The 21,688-nt window shown below is 39.7% G+C and overlaps 1 protein-coding gene across 4 annotated transcripts in view; it reads left to right on the top strand.

Annotated features, from left to right (window-relative positions):
- The first annotated feature begins 1,049 nt into the window (after window positions 1-1,049).
- The window catches only part of ANTXR2 (ANTXR cell adhesion molecule 2), a 139,810-nt gene continuing 119,171 nt past the window's right edge, over window positions 1,050-21,688 (top strand). For 3 of the 4 annotated variants that reach the window (XR_008558468.1, XM_008143639.3, XM_054727964.1), the window contains exons 1-7: window positions 1,053-1,834; window positions 2,473-2,544; window positions 4,621-4,692; window positions 19,210-19,291; window positions 19,767-19,874; window positions 19,993-20,061; window positions 20,815-20,895. Coding sequence is in view for 3 of the 4 variants with exons in the window: in XM_008143639.3 (XP_008141861.1) it covers window positions 1,683-1,834; window positions 2,473-2,544; window positions 4,621-4,692; window positions 19,210-19,291; window positions 19,767-19,874; window positions 19,993-20,061; window positions 20,815-20,895 (636 nt within the window). In the remaining variant the exon portion in view is untranslated. Of the gene's footprint in view, window positions 1,835-2,472; window positions 2,545-4,620; window positions 4,693-19,209; window positions 19,292-19,766; window positions 19,875-19,992; window positions 20,062-20,814; window positions 20,896-21,688 lie in introns of all 4 variants that reach the window. The other variant, XM_008143638.3, reaches the window with a different exon arrangement.

The raw sequence follows: 21,688 nt of genomic DNA on the forward strand, positions 1-21,688 counted from the left end.
TGTCTGTTTTTCTTCCTTGACCAGACCTTAAGCTTGGTGAAAGCAGGTGCTTGTCACCTTGTTCTGTGCTTTAACTGTAAGTACTAATAGATAATTGATAGTAAATCTTTGTTAAAGTGACTGGTTTCTATTCTCAAAATGCTTATAAACAAATCCGGTTGTATATCAAAAATAACTTCAATGAGAAGTTGCATACACATGACAACAAACAGAAGAGATAGTAAAAGGCAATATGCAATTAAATACTATGTGAACTTTTTATCACAAAGCATTGCTTTAGTTAAAACACAAAGGAGGAGGTGACACATCATATTACTGTCAGTCATTTTAAGTTCTAAAAGCCAGTTTCAACCAGGAGAAGGCAGAAGACTTAGGTGGAAGTGGTGGAAAGGAGAAAGGAGGGGGTGGGGGGAGTGTAGATTGACTACACAGAGAATTCGAATGTAGCAAACTTCAGCTCCTGCACTAGTTTGGTAAGGCAGCCTGGCTTGCCTCAAGATGAAATTTTTAATATTTGGAGATTAGGGTAAATGACAGTGGAAAAAAAAATATTTTGAAGTACAATTTTCCACTCCTAGAGATTTCTTCCCCCTCCCCCCCCCCCCCCCAACACACACATCTTGCCTTGGCTTGGCGAGATGAAACTACAAAGTAGGTTTATAATAGAAAAAGAAGAAGTTGCCTTCCTAGGTGGAGAGTTGGGGAAGTAAAAAGAGTGTGTGTGCTTGTGGTAGTGGGGGTGGGCCGGAAGAGTCTATCGCCCCCCTTTGCAATTGTTAGTCTTTGGTCTTCGATCTCAGCGGCTCCAGCTGCTGAAATAGACCAGGCCTGCAGGATATATGGGTATGCTCAGCGTCTGCAGGACATTTGTTTTTCTAAACTCCTCCTCTTCCCAAAATTTGGCAAGCATTAGTCATTTTCAACCAGGCAAGAACGCACAAGTGTGCTGGTGTGGCTGCGGGCTTCAGATCAGGCCCCGCCCCCGCGGAGCCGGGACTTGGCCGGGTTGCGCTCTTGGCTTTGGTTGGAGTGGCCACTCGGAGCCACTCGCCCGGGGCCGCTCAGCCTCCTCCCCTGAAGGGTACCGCCCGGCCGCGCCGCGCCGGGGCCGCCGAGCACAAGGAAGAAAGTTTGCAGTGCCCGGGGGAGTTGGGCCGCCGGAGGAAGGGAAGGAACCAGAGGACCCGGACCTCCGCTCTGAGTTCGTGCCGCCGTCGTGGCGTCCGGGGGGCGGCTGCCCGCCGCGCACTGCCGCCGCCGGGCTTCAGGCCACCCCGAGGCATGGGACTCGGGGTCCGGTCCTAGGAGGGAGCTGGAGGCTGGTCTGGAGGCCGGGGAGGAACTTCTTCCGCGCGCTGTCGCCCGGGCCCTCCTTGTCTGCAGAAACTCTCCGGATCCGCTGGGAAAGGACTGATTGCTCTCCGCCGGGATTCGTCTGGATTCCGGCGGCAGCGGCAGCTGCGGCTGCGGCTGCAGAGTCTCCCTTTGTCCTCTGTGGACCTCCCTCCCAGCCCGTCTCCCTCCCTCGGTCAGGGAGTGGGTTCCGCTGCTCCAGGCGCCGGCGTCCTCGCTGCTCGTCGTTCTCCCGCCCCAGGGTCCTGGGTGGCTCCTGCCACCGCCGCGTCCCGGGGAGCCCAGCCGAGGGGGCCGTGAGCTGACGGAGCCGCAGGCCCCGCCGCAGGATGGTGGCGCGGCTGTCGCTGGCGCGCAGTCCGGGGAGCTGGCTGGTCCAGGGGCTGTGGCTGCTGGCGCTCGGCGGCCCCGGGGGGCTGCTGAGCGCCCAGGAGCAGCCCAGCTGCAGAGGTGCCTTTGATCTCTACTTTGTCCTGGACAAGTGAGTGCCAGAGGGGGTCCCGTGGCTTGTGGGGCGGGTGGCCGTGGGTGAGTTGTGGCTGGGGAAGCCAAGATGTGCGCGCGCCCTGGGGAGAGGAGTGAGAAACCCGTGGATGGCTACCTTGTTGCTATTTCCGGGCAGAGGGCCAGCGCTTTGGGATCTTTGCTGGCTCGGGGGTGGTGGTAGGAGTCGTCCAGAGGTGCTGGACTCGGGGAAAGTGGGGTAGTCCCTGCTTGCCAGTCCAAGGGCCTCCTGGGAAATGGAAATGCGGCCACTGGGGGTAGCCTTCTGGGCCCCTGGAACCCAGACCAGACTGTCTGTCAGCCTCCCTGTCCTCACCCCGTCACTCTGGCTAAAGTTTGCTTGGTTTTATCCCAGGAAATGCCTAGGGTTAACCAACCCTGTGCGGTTTGCATTTCCTGGGAAGTGGGCTGTGTTTGTTTTAAAGAGCGGGGGTCCGGCTCCAAACTATTAGCAGGCAGGTGGTCCCCAAAGATGGGTTGACTTTCTCAATTCTTGTAGCACCGGAAGTTTCATTACTGGTATTGTGACTTTGATTCTCGAAGCGGCCCCATGTGCATGTTTGTTTTTCTGATCCGTTCTATTTCTTTCTTTCCTTTTCTTTTTCTTTTTTTCAGGTCTTGGAGTGTGGCCAATAACTGGCTTGAAATTTACGATTTTGTCAAGCAACTTACAGAGCGATTTGTGAGGTATTTCTCCCACTTTACTTTTCTAGCGACTGGAGTGTGAAGTTGAGGGAAGTATACCAACATGTAGGGTATCCCCATCCCCCCCCCCTTTTTTTTTGAAACCTTTTGCAGGAAAAGCCTTCAGTGAAATGTGGATGTTAAAGAGCCTCCCCAAGATCATTATTACTCACATGCTCTTATTAGGACAGACCTTCACTGGTGGAGGGCTTATGTCATCTGGACCCCAGAAACTTGGCCCAGGCTCCGGGGAAGCATCTTCAAATACTATTCCACATGTCTTTTCCTTTTTGAATTTTCATCTGTTATGAATTTCAGTTATGCTTTCTCATAATTTATCACATTAAATTTTTTATGCTAATAGTCTTCATAATATATTTTCCTTTCCACGCAATTCTTAGCATTGCAGAGGTCCTCATTAAAAAAAAAAAAAAGTGTTGGTAAACTTCAAATGAACATGTGTTAATAACCTACTACCAGAAAAGGCACTTGTGTGGCTGTTTAAAGAAATGACTTGTGTTTACAAAATGTGTGGGTGGGTGTGTGGTGCGTTTAAAATTTAACTGTTCTATATATGCAATAAGCCTTACTAGGAAAGACTCCTATAAAAAGCAGAACTACTATGCAATCCAGCTCACTCTCTTATTTAGAGGTAACTAGGAATTAGTGGCATCCCTACTTGAAAATGACCCCCAGACACCAGGCTTTTGAGGCTTTTTTCCCCTTTCATTTTTCTTTTTTTAAGGAAAAATATGCAATGAGCAAAATGCAAGTTTATCAAGATAATGGAAAGGACACAAAAAGGAGCTGTGTCATTAAATATTGCTTCTTTCAGTCTCGTTAGCCCAAATGTTGTCTGTAAAACAGGCTTGAATGATCAAAACATTTTGAAAGTCATGTTGCAAGTAACTTCAACAATCTGTAGAGGCCTAGGCAATCCTTGCTTTCAGTTATTGGCAGCCATAAAGTTATCCCTATAAAAATGTATGCTTGTCCATGTTCCATCCTCAGTCTCCTGCATCAGAAATCAAGTATAACACTCATTTCTGGACAGTGTCAGAGGTAAAACCGTCTAAGAAAGAAAAATAAACAGGGCCCTCTGTCCTTAAATGTCAAAGGCAGAGGAACGTTGTTTATACATTTTCTGATTTAGCCCAAGAGTGTGCAGAGAGTGTCACATAGGTTTTGATTGAGAGCAGTGGGTCATTTCAATACAACATTTTTCAAGAAGTGAGGTTCTTACTCATTCGGTCAGCTTTGCAAGTTGGACTTCTGTAATACACAGTTTTCTGGCTCAAGTTTGGTTGCTCCGTTACCAAAGATACAGTGTAGGAAGTGAATAAAGCGTGACTACTGAAGAGAATGACTTTCAAAATATGCATGGGACATCACTCTGATCTCCGGTCTGTGGGTTCTAGATTCATATCTTCAGTTTGCAATCTGAGTAATAGTTGCAAAGAGTGTCTTGGAAACAGGAACCATTCTGTGGTATAAATGCCTAAAGCTTAAAAGATGCAGCTCACTGGGGCAGTTGTTGACAGTTGGAAATATGACCTTTGAGACTTAGAAAATTGAAGATGCCTAATCAAAATGGGATTTGTTGGTCTCTTTCACATTGTCCATGGCACTCTTTAAGTATTCTTACTTCAGGATAACTTTTTATGAAATTCATAATATAGTTGTAATTAAGTCAAACTGGCTACTCTCCAGCCCTCGATATTGCTAGCCATAGTCTCTCTGCAGGGTTTGGTCTCCTTTAAGGAGATGGGGTAGAACATCAAGCAGTTTCTCAAAAGAATTTTTCATGGACCTAGAATTTATCTTTCTAGTAAGTCTCTTCCTAAACGGCCCCACAGGGCATGGAGGAGTGTTTGAGTGCTGAGAAGCACTGTCTGAATCCAAAATGACTTACGCAGTAATGTTAAGCAGAATTAGTGTATCTACTTAGGGGGTTCCATTTAAAAGAAGCCTGGACTATTCAGTGAGACTGATTTCAAATGAGACTCCCTAGCTATATATCTGTATTGTATCAATCTTTCTTTGAAACATGTTTTAACTGCCTCTCTTCTTATTTTGCAGCCCTCAGATGAGAGTATCTTTCATTGTGTTTTCTTCTCAAGCAACCACTATTTTGCCATTAACTGGAGACAGGTTAGTGCATTATCATGTCACCGCAGGCTTTTAGCAGAGACTAATCTTAAAAGAATGATTGATATTCCAAGTGGTGATTCAGGCCTCTCCATAAAATCAAGCAAATGCACAGACAATTGGGTTCTCTTCACTAATAGAGGGGAAAGGAGGTATGAGTAATATAAAAGAGCGGATAATCTGAAAATCAATATCATTCATATTGGCTGGGGAATGTACCATGAAACCCAGAACTCTGCCTACTTGTATATTCACTACCTCCCACCTTTTCCCTTCTCTGTTACTGTAAGTAGTTCTACATCTTTCTTGTTTAGATGTAATATATTAATCAACTAGGAGTTTGAAGAACATTAGGGAGGGAAAGCTATGGATCTATTTGGATAATTCACTAGATTCAGCAGACATCCTGGATCTCTAGTCTTACTCTGAGGTGCACTGGTGCCGAATATGTTTACTTTTGTAAAGGAACTTGCTTTATATTATACTAGAGGCCCAGTGCACGAAATTCATGCACTGCGGGGGTGGGTGTGTGTGTGTGTGTGTGTCCCTCAGCCCAACCTGCACCCTCTCCAATCTGACACCCCTCAGGGGATGTCTGACTGCCTGTTTAGGGGATCGGGCCTAAACAGGCAGTCGGACATCCCTTTCACAATCCGGGACTGCTGGCTCCCAACTGCTCACCTGCCTACCTGATTGCCCCTAACCGCTTCTGCCTGCCAGCCTGATCACCCCCTAACCTCTCCCCTGCCAGCCTGATCGATGCCTAACTGCTCCCCTGCTGGCCCGATCATCCCCAACTGCCCTCCCCTGACAACCTGATCACCCCCAAATGCCCTCCCCTGCATATTCCCTCTTTATTAGATAGGGTTTTTTCTTTAACATATTGGACAGCCCTAACTGGTTTGGCTCAGTGGATGGAGCGTCGGCCTGCAGACTCAAGGGTCCCAGGTTTGATTCCGGTCAAGAGCATGTACCTTAGTTGGGGGCACATACCCAGTGGGGAGTGTGCAGGAGGCAGCTGATTGATGTTCTCTCTCATAGATGTTTTTAGCTCTCTATCCTTTTCCCTTCCTCTCTGTAAAAAAATCAATAAAATATATTAAAAAAAAAAAAAGAAACATTTAAGGTTCCTCCATATCTGCTTGGCTGGTGTGACTCAGTGGTTGAGACCCCAGGCTACCGCTGGGAGGGGATCGCTTCGTGGGGGTGTGCGTGCCTCCCAGGCTGAAACTTCAGGCTGCCACTGGGAGGGGATCACTCCATGGGGTTACGGGCGCCTCCAAGGCTAAGACCTGAGGCTGCAAGTGTGTGTGTTGGGGGGATCACTCTGTGGGGAGTGAATTTGTTTTTGTTTTTTATAAAGGGTCAGGAGGGCCTCTGGGTAGCATTCTGCCAGGCCGCTTATTCTGCCGGCTCTCAGCGGCAGCCCTCCCTGGGACTGGGGGCCTCCGGTGGGCTGAGAGGACTGGGCGCTGCCATCTTGTGGCTATGGGTGCTGCCATTTTTGTCATGGAATGATGGTTAATTTGTATATTACTCTTTTATTAGATAGGATTAGTATGTATAGGTATATATATAACACACATATAAAATACATCTATATAGCTCACATTTTTATAAGACATATGTAATATATATGTATGTGTCTCTACACACACACACACACACACACACACACTCACACACAAATACAGAAATCTTTTGTAAAAGGTATGGCTTTTTCCAAGCCAATGTCACAGTATTTCATATGACCAATTCTATGTCATTTGAACCCACTTTGGCAAGTTGGAAATAGTCATCACTATATTTTAAAGAATGGCTAGTTTCCATGGGATCAGTTTTGTTTACTAGACTCTGAGTTCTTTGTTTTTATATCTACTTCATTTAATACAAGGTATGCATGATAGCTCTTGCTCAATTCTTGTTGAACTAATGAATGAGTTAGCATTATTTTGAAATCAAATTTATCCAAACTGTAGTTTTAGCAGGGGAGGCTGGTGGAGTTTGTTTTGCATAATATGTTGATTTCTCAGGAGTTATGTGTGAATACAGGTTTCTTTTATAAATTATTTTTATTTAAAAAATGTCAAGAAAGCGTAGTATTTAAAAGGATTCAGGGATAGAACTTATATAAACTTTAAATTTATTTGTGCTTTAAGTATTACTTTTCCTGGAGAGGAAGTCTGTAGATGGGGGGAGGGGGATTCTGGCATACAACCTCAGTCTTCTCACCGATACTTCCCTTCCATACTTTTTTACGTGCACCTGGGTTTCTTCAAGGGCCAGAGCAATAGCAGTCCCTTATAACCCACTAGAGGCCCAGTGCATGATTGAATCATGCACGTGTAGGGTCCCCTACACGCTTTCGCTTTCGATCACGGGGGAGCTGGGTGCCTGTCCGCTGGTGCACCAGGCCTTTCAGAATCCTCAGGCTCGGCGGAGGCTTCTGAAAGGCCTGGTGCACCAGCGGACAGGCACCCAGCTTCCCCGCTTTTGATGGTCCGTGGCGGGATGTGAGCTCGCTGCCCCAGAGGCCCCTTCTGTTCCACAGCACAGCCATGGCGCAGACGCTGAGCTTGCGCCGCCACTGGCAACGCGAGCTCAGCGTCCTGCCGGCCCAATCAGCTACCCCAGCCACCCCGAGTCCTGCCCCCTGCACCTCCCTCTGGCCCAATCGTGGGCATAGCAGAGTGATGGTAATTTACATATTACCATTTTATTAGGTAGGATATGCAACATCTTTCTACACTCAGTGATGTGATAGTCTTTGCCTTCATGGGAATAAATTTTCTTCACTGCCCAGGTTAATTTCCAAATAAACGGATTTGGATCTAGTCTATTCTCTAGGAGAAAATAAAAGAATAATGGCATATATGTAGAAAAGCACTTAGCATAATGCCAGACATATAGTAGACTCTCAGTAATTGTCACCTGCGTATGCTGTGCCAGGTGCTCTGTCAGACGTTTACATATGGGTCCTCCAGCACTTTGAAGATGAAGTGTAATCAGTGGTCTCCAAGTTGATATTGCTTAGACATGCGCATGCAGAGTTTAAGTCATTAATTTAAATTAGAGGTTCTTCCCTTCTCTTGGTTGGATCTAATAAGGGAGAGATTGGAATGGATTAAAGAGGTTTCTATTTGAAGAGACAGCATAACATTGTTGTTAAGAGCCACTGAACCGGTATCTAGCGAAATGGTCATGGACGAGTTACTTAACCTCTTTTTTTTTAAAAAAATTTTTTTTAAATTGATTTTTAGAGAAAGAGGAAGGGAGAGGGAGAGAGACAGAATCATTGATGTGAGAGCCAAACATAGACAGGCTGCCTCCTGCCTGGGAATCAAGCCTGCAACCGGGCATGTGCCCTGGCCAGGAATCAAAACTGCAAACGTTCAGTGCAAGGGATGACGCCCAACCAACTGAGCCACATTGGCCAGGACACTTAACCTCTTTATGCCTCCTTTTTTTCCCATCTACATACTGACGACAGTGATGATGATGATAACAATAACTACCTCATAAGACTGTTGTAAGAATTGAAGTCAGTGAGTGAGGAGAATATACGACAGAATCTGGCACATATGTATTCAAGAGGTGAAAGCTTTGTTGTTGTTACCTGGAGCTAGGGAATATGTAGTATTTAATGATCAGGGAAGAATTGTGTTTATATAAAGAGATTATTGCCCTTTTGAAAGGATTTTATAATACTCCAGGCAGATTTTAATAATGATACTTGCAACTTATTTTGCTTGCCTGTATCTTGGAAATAAATATACATTTATTTTTATTGAATTTAACTATTTGTGGCATGTTGAATTAGTTTGGGATGGCAGAAAGAACACTAAGAAGGTCTGGGTTAGAGTTCTGGTTTTGCTATTTCCTGACTTGGAGACTTGGACCAAGTATATACTCAGTGTGTTACTTTTTATATGTATAAATTACAGAAATAAACTATCAAGTTTTCTTAAGAGAGGTGTTATGGAGATCAAAATAAGACAGTGCATAGAAAAGTACTTGTTTATCACAGAATAGTCTCCAGTAAACGATATTGTTTTCTGCTTCTAGTTATTCTTATACTAATTTTATCTAATTAAGTCAGTAACTTTTTAAATTTCTATGGTCCTCTACATTTGAATATTATAAGATCATTTTTCATCCATTACATACTTTCAAGTGTGTAGAAACAATTTGCATATTTAGATGCAAGATCACTGAACAAATGTTTCCACAACTATTGTGGATCTTTGTGTCAAAGCCTAGAAATGGGTATTCTACGTATCAACTTTCTTGATGGCGTATATCAGACTGACAAACAGATCCGCATGCATGAGCAACACAAAAGTTAAGTTACAGCAGGTTTCACAATTTTGGTTCTATCACTCATAATTCTTCAGTACTGTGGTGAATATGAGAAGTACCTCTTTCATGTTTCTCAGAGTGTTGCTAAATATTTTCAGTAGAGATGAAGCAAGACTGGAAGGCAGTACGTCCTTACGGTAGGGCAGTGTCTTCTGTTAGGGTTTCAGCATAACATCTAGTGCTATGCAAATGCATGAATAGAATCATACACATGGCAAGAAATGACCAGTTATACATTTCATAGACTCATCACTTAGAAACTTTATTCTTTTACATGTTTCAATTCAAAACACTCCCTTCTGTTCTCTTGTCCTCATGATTTTTATCCTCCATATATCTGTTAGTCCATTTTTTCCACCTACCTGCAGGCCTTCCTTGTAAGATTTATTGAGCATTGTGGGCTCTGGGAGTAACACAAAGATGTGTAATCTAGTGTGTGTGAAAATAAGGGGTGTGCACATACACATCAATAGTTCAGGGCTGTATTACAGCATCAGGTAAGAAGAAAGGGCTGAGTGTTTTTCAATATGGAAATATCCAGCCTTTTAATATTAGAGAACTTAAAAGAGGACTGGTTTTAAAGGATATTTTTAGTTTTTATGATATATAGTTGGGGAGAGTGAATTATGCTCAGTTGTGTTTAGTATGGTCTTAATGATATAAAAGTGATTTAGTTGAAATCATTTAGTGAACAATTACTAGGTGCTAGGCAGTGTGCAAAATGCTTTCCATTCATTACCTCATTTAATCCTCATATCAACTCCATGTGATACATACTATTATTATCTCATCTTTACAAATGAGGGAACTGAAGCTAAGAAAAGTAATGAAGCTTGTCCAAGGATACTTAGTTAATAAGTGGTGATCAGTATATCAGCCAGAATGGTATCTTAATGTATAAAGTAGATCATGCCACTCTCATGCCGAACACAGTCTAATGGTGTGGTATAGAAGAACACGTCTCCCAGTGGCCTAAAACTCCTACCTGACTGCCTCACCCAGTCCTCTGTTACAACATTGGATGCCATAGGCGAGCCCACTGGCCACCTTTCCATTCCCTAAAAAGACCAAGCTTGTTTCCACATTAGGAAGTTCGCTCTTTCTCTGCCCCAGATCTTGTCCAGGACAGGTCATTCTTGTCATTTTGTCCTTATCTCATGTGTCACTTCCTCTGAGAGGCCTTGCTTGGCCATCAAATCTGAGGGAACCCTGACCTGCCTCCTCAGTAATTTCTCATAATACTCTATTTGGTTATCACTTTTTGAAATTATTCTATTAACTAATCAATTTATTTTTATCTCCATGACTCTAATGTAAAGTACATGAGAGCAGAGGGGTCTTCTTTGTCTTGTTCACCCATATATCCAACACCTAGAACAGAGCGTGGCACACAGTGGATGCTCAATACATATTTGTTGAGTGAATGGTTGTTTGCCTGACTCTAGAACCTTGGTTATTAATTGTCCTAATGTTTTCTCTCTCTTTGAAAAATGATAAATGATGACATATTTGCCAGTGTCCTCATTCCTATTCTTATAGATCAGTTATACATATTTTCAATATACTTGTCCCAAGATTTAAAAAGTTGTATTTATTTGATCTGAACACAATTACCCATTACTTAGGAAAAAAAATATTCCTTGGCCTGACTTGTTGGAAATTGAAGAGAAGTCATTAAGTGTAGATAATATATGCATTTCTATTATTTGAGAGAACTTATTCTAATTCCTTATAATCTGAATTAAAAATGTACTTGTGACAAGATAGTCCTTTTAAGAGTTGTTCACTTACAATTGACTCATTCATTTTGTAGGGACATATGACAGTCTCTGTAAATGTTTAGAAGGTTCCTATTAGCAGTTCTCCTTTTTAGGGACTGTCTCACTGAAATACTAGCACCAGAGTGCAAAGATAGGCATGTGCAAAATTAGATATTGCAGCTTTGTCCATAATAGTGAAAAACTGTATTCAATATAAATGCCTATAAATTGATACTGTACTTAGACTATATACATAGAATAGATACTATGCAGCCATTGAAAGAATTGGAAAATTCATATATATTGACATGAAAATATATCTAAGATATATTAATTGAGAAAGGAAAGTTGCCAAACACTCTGTTAAGTATGATTTTATTTTTTAAAATAAAAACAAAATCTTTAAATCTGTTTTTATAGTTTTTGTTTTGTGTGTGTGTGTGTGTGTGTGTGTGTGTGTGTGTGTGTGTGTGATTATAGAAAAAAGGCTGGAAGATCTGCAACAAACTGTTAACAATGTTACTGTGAGATTCAATGCGGGGAAAGTCTTTGTGTTTTAATTTCCATGCATGTAGGCTATTCAACTTTATTTCGACAAGAATGTATCATGTAAAAATTAAGCAAATGCTTAAATTAAAAAGAATTGTTACTGACTTTTTCGGCAGCTAGAGATAGCTCTCTTGAAATCAGAATGAAGCCAGGGGTTTGAAGGAGTAAGCACTAGGAATAGAGTATATCCAGCTCTTATACGGGAGCGTCCTGAAGTCTTCGTGTTAAAATGACAGTACCAGCACCTTGGGTAAACAGACGCAGGAGCTACACACGAGCTGTGTGACCTTGGACAAGTTACTCCGCCTCTTGTTGCCCAAGCCCCTTGCCTGTTAGAAGGAGCTTAGCATCCCTACCATACAGTGACGTTGGGACAATAAACACATATAATGTGTGAGAAGGCCTCCTTGATGACTGGGTGGGAAGGAGGCTAATGTGGAAAGGAGATTTGGGGGTTATCAGTGTACACCATTATTACATTTCAACGTGCTGTGCAGGATTATAACTGAAGTGATTTGCTCAGGGTGACAGCGCTGAGTAGCTAGACCCAGAATTCCCTCCCAGGTCTGACCCCAAACGTGAACCCTTACCTGCCGCACTGCCTGAGACTCTGTGTTCCCCCTTCACCAGCTTTCACAATTAGTCAGAATTTGTCATAATTCAAAGTCATAGTCATCCTCTGAATTCATTCTGTTATGTTGAAAACCAGTGATGTGATGAGAGGAAGTGACTCTAGGGTTTTAAAAAAACTCTAATAGGGAAGTAGTGACTCCTGTTTAGAAAAGCCAGTTTTGGCCACACACTGTGCTAATCCTGAGGGGTCTGGGCATGGCAGCAGCTCAGATCCTGGTCCTGGATATGTTAATACTTACTTTCAGTGAAATTCTACATCTGTTTTGTGAGTGTGTTCTAGAAAATTAAATGCACTGTTACTCATGCCCGTGAGGCAGCCCTGGCCCCCTGAAGTGGTAGAATGCAGAGGTCCACTTCTCATGGCCCAGGAAGGCATCGAACGGGGAAATGGAACAAAAACGTACAAAATGCAGTGATGGACTTCAGGTGTGATCTGTGCGCCACACGTTGGTTAGTGTAGAATAAGTTGGAGAACCATCTTTCACAAAACCCGGATTGTGTGGAGCATTTTGTAAGCAGAGACGTTTGAGTCAGGACTGCTACCTTGGGGTCACTGGTTTGGACTGGAGCACAGAGACTTGGGCATATGTTAGCCTTAGAGTGACATGTTAAATAAATAATAATCATGTTTGTATATAAACGAATAGCTAAACTTAGATAATAGAATATATTAGCAATGTTTGTGTTTAGAAAATAATCTTTCACTGTTTGGAAACGTTAAAACATTTTTTTAAGTTGAAGAGCAAATAAGAAAACAATTTTCTGCAATTTATCATTCATGCAGTATGTAGTATAGCAGAATATAATAACACAATTAAGTAGATAATTGGAGGAGTATGTGTGAATGAATGAACAGATTTCCCCTCATATATTTTTTTTTTATTTCTGTCAGTCTGGTGAATATTGTGGCTTATTAATGGAAGGAGACAATAAAAATAGATAAGGTTCATTGAGCACTTACTATGTATCAGACATTTTGTTAAATGCTTTATATATAACTAGAGGCCTGATGCACGAAATTCGTGCAAGAGTAGGCCTTCCCCTGGCTGCTGACACTGGCTTCCCTCTGGCACCTGGGACCCGGGCTTCCCTCACAGCCCCTGCTTCATCAGAAGGTCGTCCAGAAGGACATCTGGTCTAATTAGCATATTACACTTTTATTATTATGGACTAGAGGCCCAATGCATGAAAATTCATGCAAGAGTAGGCCTTCCTTCCCCCAGCTGACAGCACCGGCTTCCCTCTGGTACCCAGGACCCAGGCTGGCTTCCCCCGGGCCGCCTGCAGGCACCCGGGACCCAGGCTGGCTTCCCTCTGGCCCCAGCTTTGTCAGGAAGGATGTCCAAAATGACATCCGGAAGACGTCGATCTAATTAACATATTACTCTTTTATTATTTTATTATAGAGAGTTCAGGTAAAGTACAATGCTAAGTGGATCATTAATAATTTTATACAGACAAAAATAAAATTTGAGAACATTGTTTTATTTCATATTCTACTCAATCTACTAAGGTTTACTTATAAATTAAACATTTTATTATATTATATAAATGGGTTATTATGATAAAATTCTCAGGTATTGCCACGTTTTGTTTGCAGTTACCATTTATTTTAAAGACTAATGCCCCTGATTAATAACATCTTAAGGATATATAACAGAATCAACCTATGATATAAACACCTATACATTTATGCTTATGCCATTATCCAAATTGGCATTGTGTAGCATAGATGCTTGTAGCTTTTAGCTTTTGTGGTAGATTGTTCTTTTGTGACCACCAATGAAGCACAGACTACATACATACATATATATGTGTAATATATAAAGTACATGTATATATAAAATAAATATATTCATTTAACTATGTAATTTAAAAAATCTGGGCTGACCCTATTGCTTACTTTAGTCAAGATTGTGACAGACATACACATGAAACATGAAACTGTACCAGTTTCAGGTCTAAGACTTAATAAGACATGGGTGTTTCCTTTTCTTGTGGTCTTGGTAGCCAGCTGCCATATGAAAACTTTGACAACCATGAGACCCCCATGGTAGGAGGAAATCTCGCTGAGCCACATGGACAAGTCACATGTAGAAGAATACAGACTCTGGTCAGCAGTCCTAGCTGGGCTTAAAGGCAATAGCCAGCATCAGCACCAGCATCAACTTACCAACCGCGTGATGGAGATCATTTCTGCTCTCCTAGCCATTCCAGCTTCCCAGCTCACAACCTGTGAAGCATAGCTGCCCATTCAATGCACAGTATTATGAGAAACAATAAAATGTGTTTATACCACCAATTTCTGGGTAGTTTATTATACAGCAATAGATAACCACAATAGAAATTGTGGGAAGCTGAGGGACCTTGAGGAGACTGAGAGTAAAAACTGGAAGAGCAGGGGCAAATTGTTATTGGAGGCTGACGCAGAGATGACCATTTTATGTTAACCGAGTGAACAAAATCCTACCAGCAGGGGAGTGACTGATGTCAACAAATAACCATAGTAGCTGCAACTTACTCTGCACTTACTATTATGTGCCATCTAATCCTCACAATGCCCCCACAGGGTGGATATTTTTATCCCTATTTTATAGATGAGGAAACAAGATAGGGCTTAGAATAAACCTCTCTTCTCTGTGGCTATATGCCATACTATGTCAGAAACTGTACTTTTTAGTTTAAAAGAATATCCTAGTCACTTCCAAACCCCTTCAGTAGGACTGACTGGCAAAACAGGTAAGGAAAAGAGCATTCCAACAACATGGAAATGTTTTTAAATGAGATTAGACCCGAGGTTCTTAGTTATTATTTCCAAAAAATACCCCGTCCCTATTACAAAGCAATTAGAATTATAATCTTTAGGTAAATAAGGTAAATTAGAATCTTTTAATTAAGGCACAGAAGAGATATTTTAAAAAGCCCGTTAGGTGATTACAGGGCACAGCCAGGGTGGAGAACTACACTGCACCTGTGGAGAGGTATGTGGGAATAGCCATGGTCTATGTGTGAGCTGTTCTCACATTGGAATCACAGTGTTAATGTGGGGTGTGTGTGCAGCAGATGTGTGTAGGTTGGTTGATTGAAATCTGGAAAAAGCTTTGAGATCTGGAATGTTAAGATAATGTGCATTGAAAAGTTCAAGTTCTATAGAGATAAATTGTATACTAGTCAATGAACATCCTTCAGCATAAGTAAAGGTACTTAAAATTGTGTTTTAATTCTGTTTAGTTGGGAAATTTAGAATTCTCTGCCAACCCTTTTTTTATGCCACTATTTGTAAAAATACATCTTTATTTTAGTTATGACATCATGAACACCTTCCACAGTTCAAAGTGTATTAGGAATGGAGAAAAGCCATTGACGTGACACAGTGCATGACAGCTGTCGTTGCTGTGTTTCCTTCCCTTCCATTCCTTCTCTTGTCTTTTTATTCTCCCCTTCCCTTTTTTTATTTTTTAATATATTTTTATTGACTGCAGAGAGGAAGGGAGAGGGAGGGAGAGATAGAAACATCAATGATGAGAGAGAATAATTGATCGGCTGTCTCCTGCTTGCCCCCTATTGGGGATTGAGCCACAACCCGGGCATGTGCCCTTGACAAGGAATCAAACCTGGGACCCTTCAGTCCGCAGATCAGTGCTCTATTCACTGAGCCAAACCGGCTATGGCCCCATCCCTTTTTAATCTCTTCCTTTCCCTACTCAGCAGAGAAATTTGAGAGGTACTAATAGAGATGGATGTGTTAATTTTATAGATTAAAAAAAAGTCAATCCTTATAGTTGATTATAGAGTTTGGTCTCTAGTTCTCATAAAAACAAAAAAAAAAACCACCGGTTAAATATACCATTTGTTTAAATTTTTCCTCTTTCCAAAAAGTATCTGAAGCTGCACAGAACATTGCAGAAAATTAACAACATGTAAAAATAAAAGTAGCCCTAACCTGTTTGGCTCAGTGGATAGAGTGTCTGCCTGTGGATTGAAGGGTCCCAGGTTTGATTCTGGTCAAGGCCACATGCCTGGGTTTCGGGCTAGGTCCCTGGTGGGGGGTGTGCAGGAGGCAGCCAATGACTCTCATCATTGATGTTTCTATCCCTCTCTCCTTCTCCCTCTCTGAAAGCAATAAAAAAAAAAAACACATAAAAATAAAATAAAAGTAAAGTAAAGATCTTGGAAAAAAGGATGCAGCATTATGATAACCGTAGGAGCTTTGCATAATTTTGTGAATGAGTAAGAAATTTACGTGGACTTCCCAATAAGAGGAGAAGAAAGTTGACATAATGTAGTTAGCAAAAAGGAGGAAGTGTGTAGCGATTACTCAGGGATGACAAGAAACTTCCGCTTTGGGACCTTATAGGTGACATTGTGTGTCAGGAAAGCAGCACACGCCCTTGACTACAGCTTCATAGCAAGTAGTTTCAATATTGCTGTTCCTTGTAGTTGAAGACATACTGTTAAAGCCCAGCTCAGTAAGGTTGATCTTCCAAGGTTGAGATGTTGGATTTTAGCTGATCTTTACAATGTATCCATTTTTTTCTATGTTGACTTTTATCATTTCCTCCTTGCTTTTCATTAGAGATTTCTTTAAGTCAAAGTATAGATGAATGAGTTCTGTTTTTAGTCCGCTATGTAATTTTGCTTTTCCCCAGTTAACTGTTTACCAATAAATTTATTACCTATATTTGGTTGCTTGGGATTCTTCAAAGGCTTGAGATCTGCCCTACCTTGTTTTGGCTTTCTTTTTACTTAAAGTGACATTTATTGATGAAGGAGAGGCTGGCAGACTAGACTGTGTTGTCTGTCTAGACGGTAGTGAGACCAGGACTCACCTGTGTTGATGGTATTGGCAATGGGCAAGGAACACCTTTCCTCGGATGACTATGCAGCTGCAAAAGCAATGGGAGGTTTAGTGCCACCTAGAATATTACGGTGGCAGGCATGAGTGTGGGTAGAAAAGCAAGAGATCCTCTGCTTCTTCCAATGAAATAAACTAGAAGAGACCTACCTTCCCCAAAGACTCTGAATTCCACATTTGGCAAGTTTTATTTATTTTAGCTTCGAGTCTTCTGCTGGTGTTGTCTGGTCCTTGGGGGTGATGGGGAGCTGAATCTGAACTGAATGGAGAAAGCGATTTTTGCCAATCAGAATCTGTTTGGGTAAACTTGAATTTCAGTTGTCTTTTTCATTTTCTTTTTGACAGCAAACATTAATGCTTGAGGACACGCTGCCACTCATTTCTGGAAAGCACCAAATATTTGTTTTTTATCTGTGAGACTCAGACAGAATCAGTTTCAAGTTGTTTCTGTAGATACTACACATAAATATTTAGATTAAACACGTTTATAAATTATGTAATTTACTCCATCATCTGTGGAATTATGAATTTTTTCCTAGGGTAGGTTGAAAAATTTATTGAACACTTACTTTGTAAAAGACATTTCAATGAGTAATAAGTGCAGAGTAGGGGGATACATTATACATACCACACATCGGGGTAGCCCACTGTAAACTTCCAGTCTTGTTGAGAAGTGAAAATATTAAGTGAAATTAATATTTTAAATTATTTTAAAGTAGAATGTTTTTAAGAGACAGTTATTTATTTTAGTGAAAGCTAAACATTCATAATTTTGGGGTACCATAGAAAGAGAATGTAATGAAGTTAGAGATAGGTTCAGAATAGGTAGATTTTAAACCAAGTATCAAAAAAGACAACATATGTTATTAGAGATAACTAAATCAGGAAGGAGAAAGATTAAGATTATATTTTGAAAGTTGTCTTCTGTTTTGGGGAAACTTCTTGAGAGAGAGAATTTATCTGATAATAACTCTTATTATAATATTAAAATGTAATCAATAACTTACTTTTAAAATGTGAATGAGGCTCTTATGAAAGACTCATTTATTGAAAGTATTTGAAACACAACATTGCAGCATGACAAAATAATAAATTTTTAATTATTTTTGTCATGTGTATTAATAGTATATGAGGTATATATAGTATATATATACATATTGTGTATGACCCCCGTAAATTCCTTGATTTTCAGGTAATCTGAAAACTTGAATTTCAGTTCTCTCATCAGTCATATATCATCCTCAGTAGTGTAACTGCTCTTCATGTTTATTGAAAGCATTATACTTAAGTTTAATATTTCAAGACTTTTATTTAAAAAGGTATTTTTCTTTGCTTCTGTTTAAAAACTAAAATTCTCAAAGCAATATATTAAGATCTCTCTTCTGATCTTTTAAGTTTAAAATTTTAAAAATTAGTTTTGAGTTTATTTCGGGTTATTTTGCAACATTAAAATATTTATCTCTTAAGATTCTTGAAGTGTTTTATTTTTTCTTTCTTTTTCTTTTTAAAAGAGTCTTGGGAATCTGTATTAAAAATAACTGAAAAATGTGTCTTCTCTTACTCACACACAAAATACCTCTTACTATTATAGTCATACTTTATTTCAACGTACTCCATTGGGACAACTAATTGGTCATGATGAAAAAATATTCTATGGTTCTTTCTCCTTTTAATTCATACCATTGTCATCCATCCATCCATCCATTTATTTTTTATTTGTTCATCTCCATTTATTCTTTTATTTGTTCACCAAAATACATATTAAATATCCACAACATTCAAGAGAATGAACTGGTGTCTGGATGGATGAGAAGGTGCTATAAAATTGCCTACATCACGAGACTTATGACTCTGGGAGACAAAAGTAGAAAATGTTAATTTTCATAAGTAACATCATTAAGTAACACACTTTAGGAATTTGCAGATAACAAGGATAATTTCCAACTTGTAGGGAGGTGGGTTAAGTGCTTCAGAAATATTCTTTCAGTTAAGCTGACCTACTCAGTCCTTGGTGGTTTTTCTTTTTTTTTTTTTTTTATGAAGTAACATATTTTACTCCTTAGCATTTAGTAAAATAAATATGATTGAAGGTAGATGTTTTCAACTCAAAATTAGTTTATGCTTAGATTTTCAAGATATTTCACATTGTTAATACTTTTATTTTTTGTAGTTAAAACACAGATATTATTATATACTCATTAAAATGACAAAAAGTATGAAGAGCTATATGCCCTCAAAGCTCATGCTCTTTCCTTTTCTTACTGAAGAAAGCTTAGTGGCAATGCTGCCATGTTTTTTGAGAAGTGCTTGTTGTGATCTTTGCTCATTTTTGTTTACTTTAATATTATAAAACATTATTTTCAGAGGCAAAATCAATCAAGGCTTGAAGGACTTAAAAGCTGTCATTCCAGTAGGAGAGACATTCATCCATGAAGGACTAAAGAAAGTAAGTTTTTTGACATTTATGCATGCGGGAGAGATGTTTTCTTATGCTGTGATGAAATAATTTATAGCTCTCTAGTCAAACTAAAAGATCCCATTACATATGTATCTTAGAAAAAAAATTAAATTTGTTTAGTTGTTTTAGGAATGAGGCTGATAGAAAACATTACTTATCATGGTATTAAGAAAAAATTTGGATAGTATTTTGCCTTTTAAGAATTTTTTATTTTATTTTCTCTATGGTTATATTCGGAGTAGCCAACCAAAGCTAAAAATCTATGTCATTTAAACCCAATAGTAACTACTTTATAAAGTAAATATATGTATATTTCAATAAAATATTTAACACAAATACTGTATTTTAAAAGTCAGTCCCTAATATCTTGATTTTGTCACACTTATAAATTCAGCTTGAATAGAACATGCTGGTTCAAAGTTAAGATTAAATTGTGAGTTGGATAATTATTCTTCATTTTCAGGCAAATGAACAAATTGAGAAAGCAGGAGGCTTAAAAACCTCCAGTATCATAATTGCTCTGACAGATGGTAAGTTGGAAGGTCTGGTGCCATCATATGCAGAGAAAGAGGTGAGTATTGAACTAAAACTGTTCTTTACATCCCAGTGCATTCATCGATAGTCTGATATTTGAGTGATTAACCTCTCTCTCTGTCTCCCTCTGCCTCTATCTCTGTTTCTCTCCATAGGCAAAATTAGCCAGGTCATTTGGGGCTAGAGTATATTGTGTTGGTGTCCTTGACTTTGTACCAGCTCAGGTGAGTAGAGCAGATATGTAAACTTTAACCTAAATCATATAATTGTCTTAAGGATAGTTTATTAAATTCCTTTCACTGATGCTAAAGATAATCTATAAAAATGAGCATATTCTTGTATGTCTTGATTAATAATGTCTGATCTTAACAGGTTTCATTACTGAAAAACAAAACTCAAAATTTATTGAACATTTATTTGGTTTGGAAGAACTAAGGACAAACATTTGGGTTAAAATAATATAAGTACTTCTATTCTTTAACTCAACTGACAGGATTATTATTACAGCCTTATTTAAGTGTTTTATTTTGATTTAAAACTAGACCCATAGGAGTTCAGGGATTTAGGAAATTTGCTTATGAGAAATCTTTAATAATTTTCTTTAAAAAAACATTTTTTTTCCATGAAGTTTTAAGGCTTTATATATTTAAAAATTTTTTTTACACTCACAAAGTGATTTTGCATTTAAATTTTTGGTTGAGTATGACTAATTAGGACTCCTGTCTCTCATGACATTTACAGCTAGTAGAGTTCTGTACTGTTTTGAAATTGAAACTTGAAGCCAACCTAAAGCTGATCTCAGTTCATTTCATTGTGATGCATTTAGAGTATCCCTAGCGCAGTTTCTGACAGGCTACAGGAGGGGATAAATCTTGTGGTGTAATTCTTCAGAAGAACATAATTAAAATGTAATGAAGTTTATAAAATGTTATATGTCTCAGCCACCTCTTAATTAAATTTTTCTCCTCTTTCTAAAGCTCGAAAGAATTGCTGATTCCAAGGAACAAGTTTTTCCTGTCAAAGGTGGATTTCACGCTCTTAAAGGAATAATTAATTCTGTGAGTATTTCTCTGGGGGCAGGAAAGGCTCATAATTTTAGATACATTTTAAACTGTAAGAAGTAACGTGATATCCAGTTCAGGTGGTCATTATCTTGAAGAAAGAGATTAAGGAGGAAGTTTGTTCGGCATTGCAAACACCATGTAATTCTAAAGATCTAGATTTTGTTTGTCAGATTTGATATTAATTTTTGCAAATTGAGCTCTGTGAGATTGGGTTTGTGATTTCAAGTTTAAGATTTTCATAAACAATCTTAGACACTTCTACCCTTTGAGCATGGCGTTCCTCAGCATCTTGATAGCTGGAGAGTTTTATAGGCTTTATAGAAGCAATGTTAAATAAAAATTTGGATTGGAATGTGTGATTACTCTCTTTCCAATATGGTATTTCCTAGCTATCAGTCAGGCAACTTGAACCACCGGCTGAATATTTGACTGCTCTTGTTCTTTCCATTTTAATGATTAATAGTTTCACTGGAACTCATAATATTTCTGTTTCGAATTCAGTGGAGCTGTCTCTGGTGATCATTAGAATCTGGGCTATCCTAAACAGGGTATGGGGAAGTGGAGTGATGAAATGCAAAGCAAAACTCCTGGGCTTTCACAGCTGAGGTTTATGTTTCGTTTTACTGCCTTTTGCTAGAAGCACTAGGAACAGTTGCTATTAAGTATTTATGATATTTTGGTAAACATCATCCTAAAATGGAAGTGGATAATATAATATTCTCTAAGTCAAAGCTTTCCTTTAATCTTTAGGTATTTATTGAAGGGGGAAATTTTGTAGTTTCTTCTG

The sequence above is a fragment of the Eptesicus fuscus genome, chromosome 2 (genome assembly GCF_027574615.1).
Source record: "Eptesicus fuscus isolate TK198812 chromosome 2, DD_ASM_mEF_20220401, whole genome shotgun sequence".
NCBI classification, from domain to species: domain Eukaryota; kingdom Metazoa; phylum Chordata; class Mammalia; order Chiroptera; family Vespertilionidae; genus Eptesicus; species Eptesicus fuscus.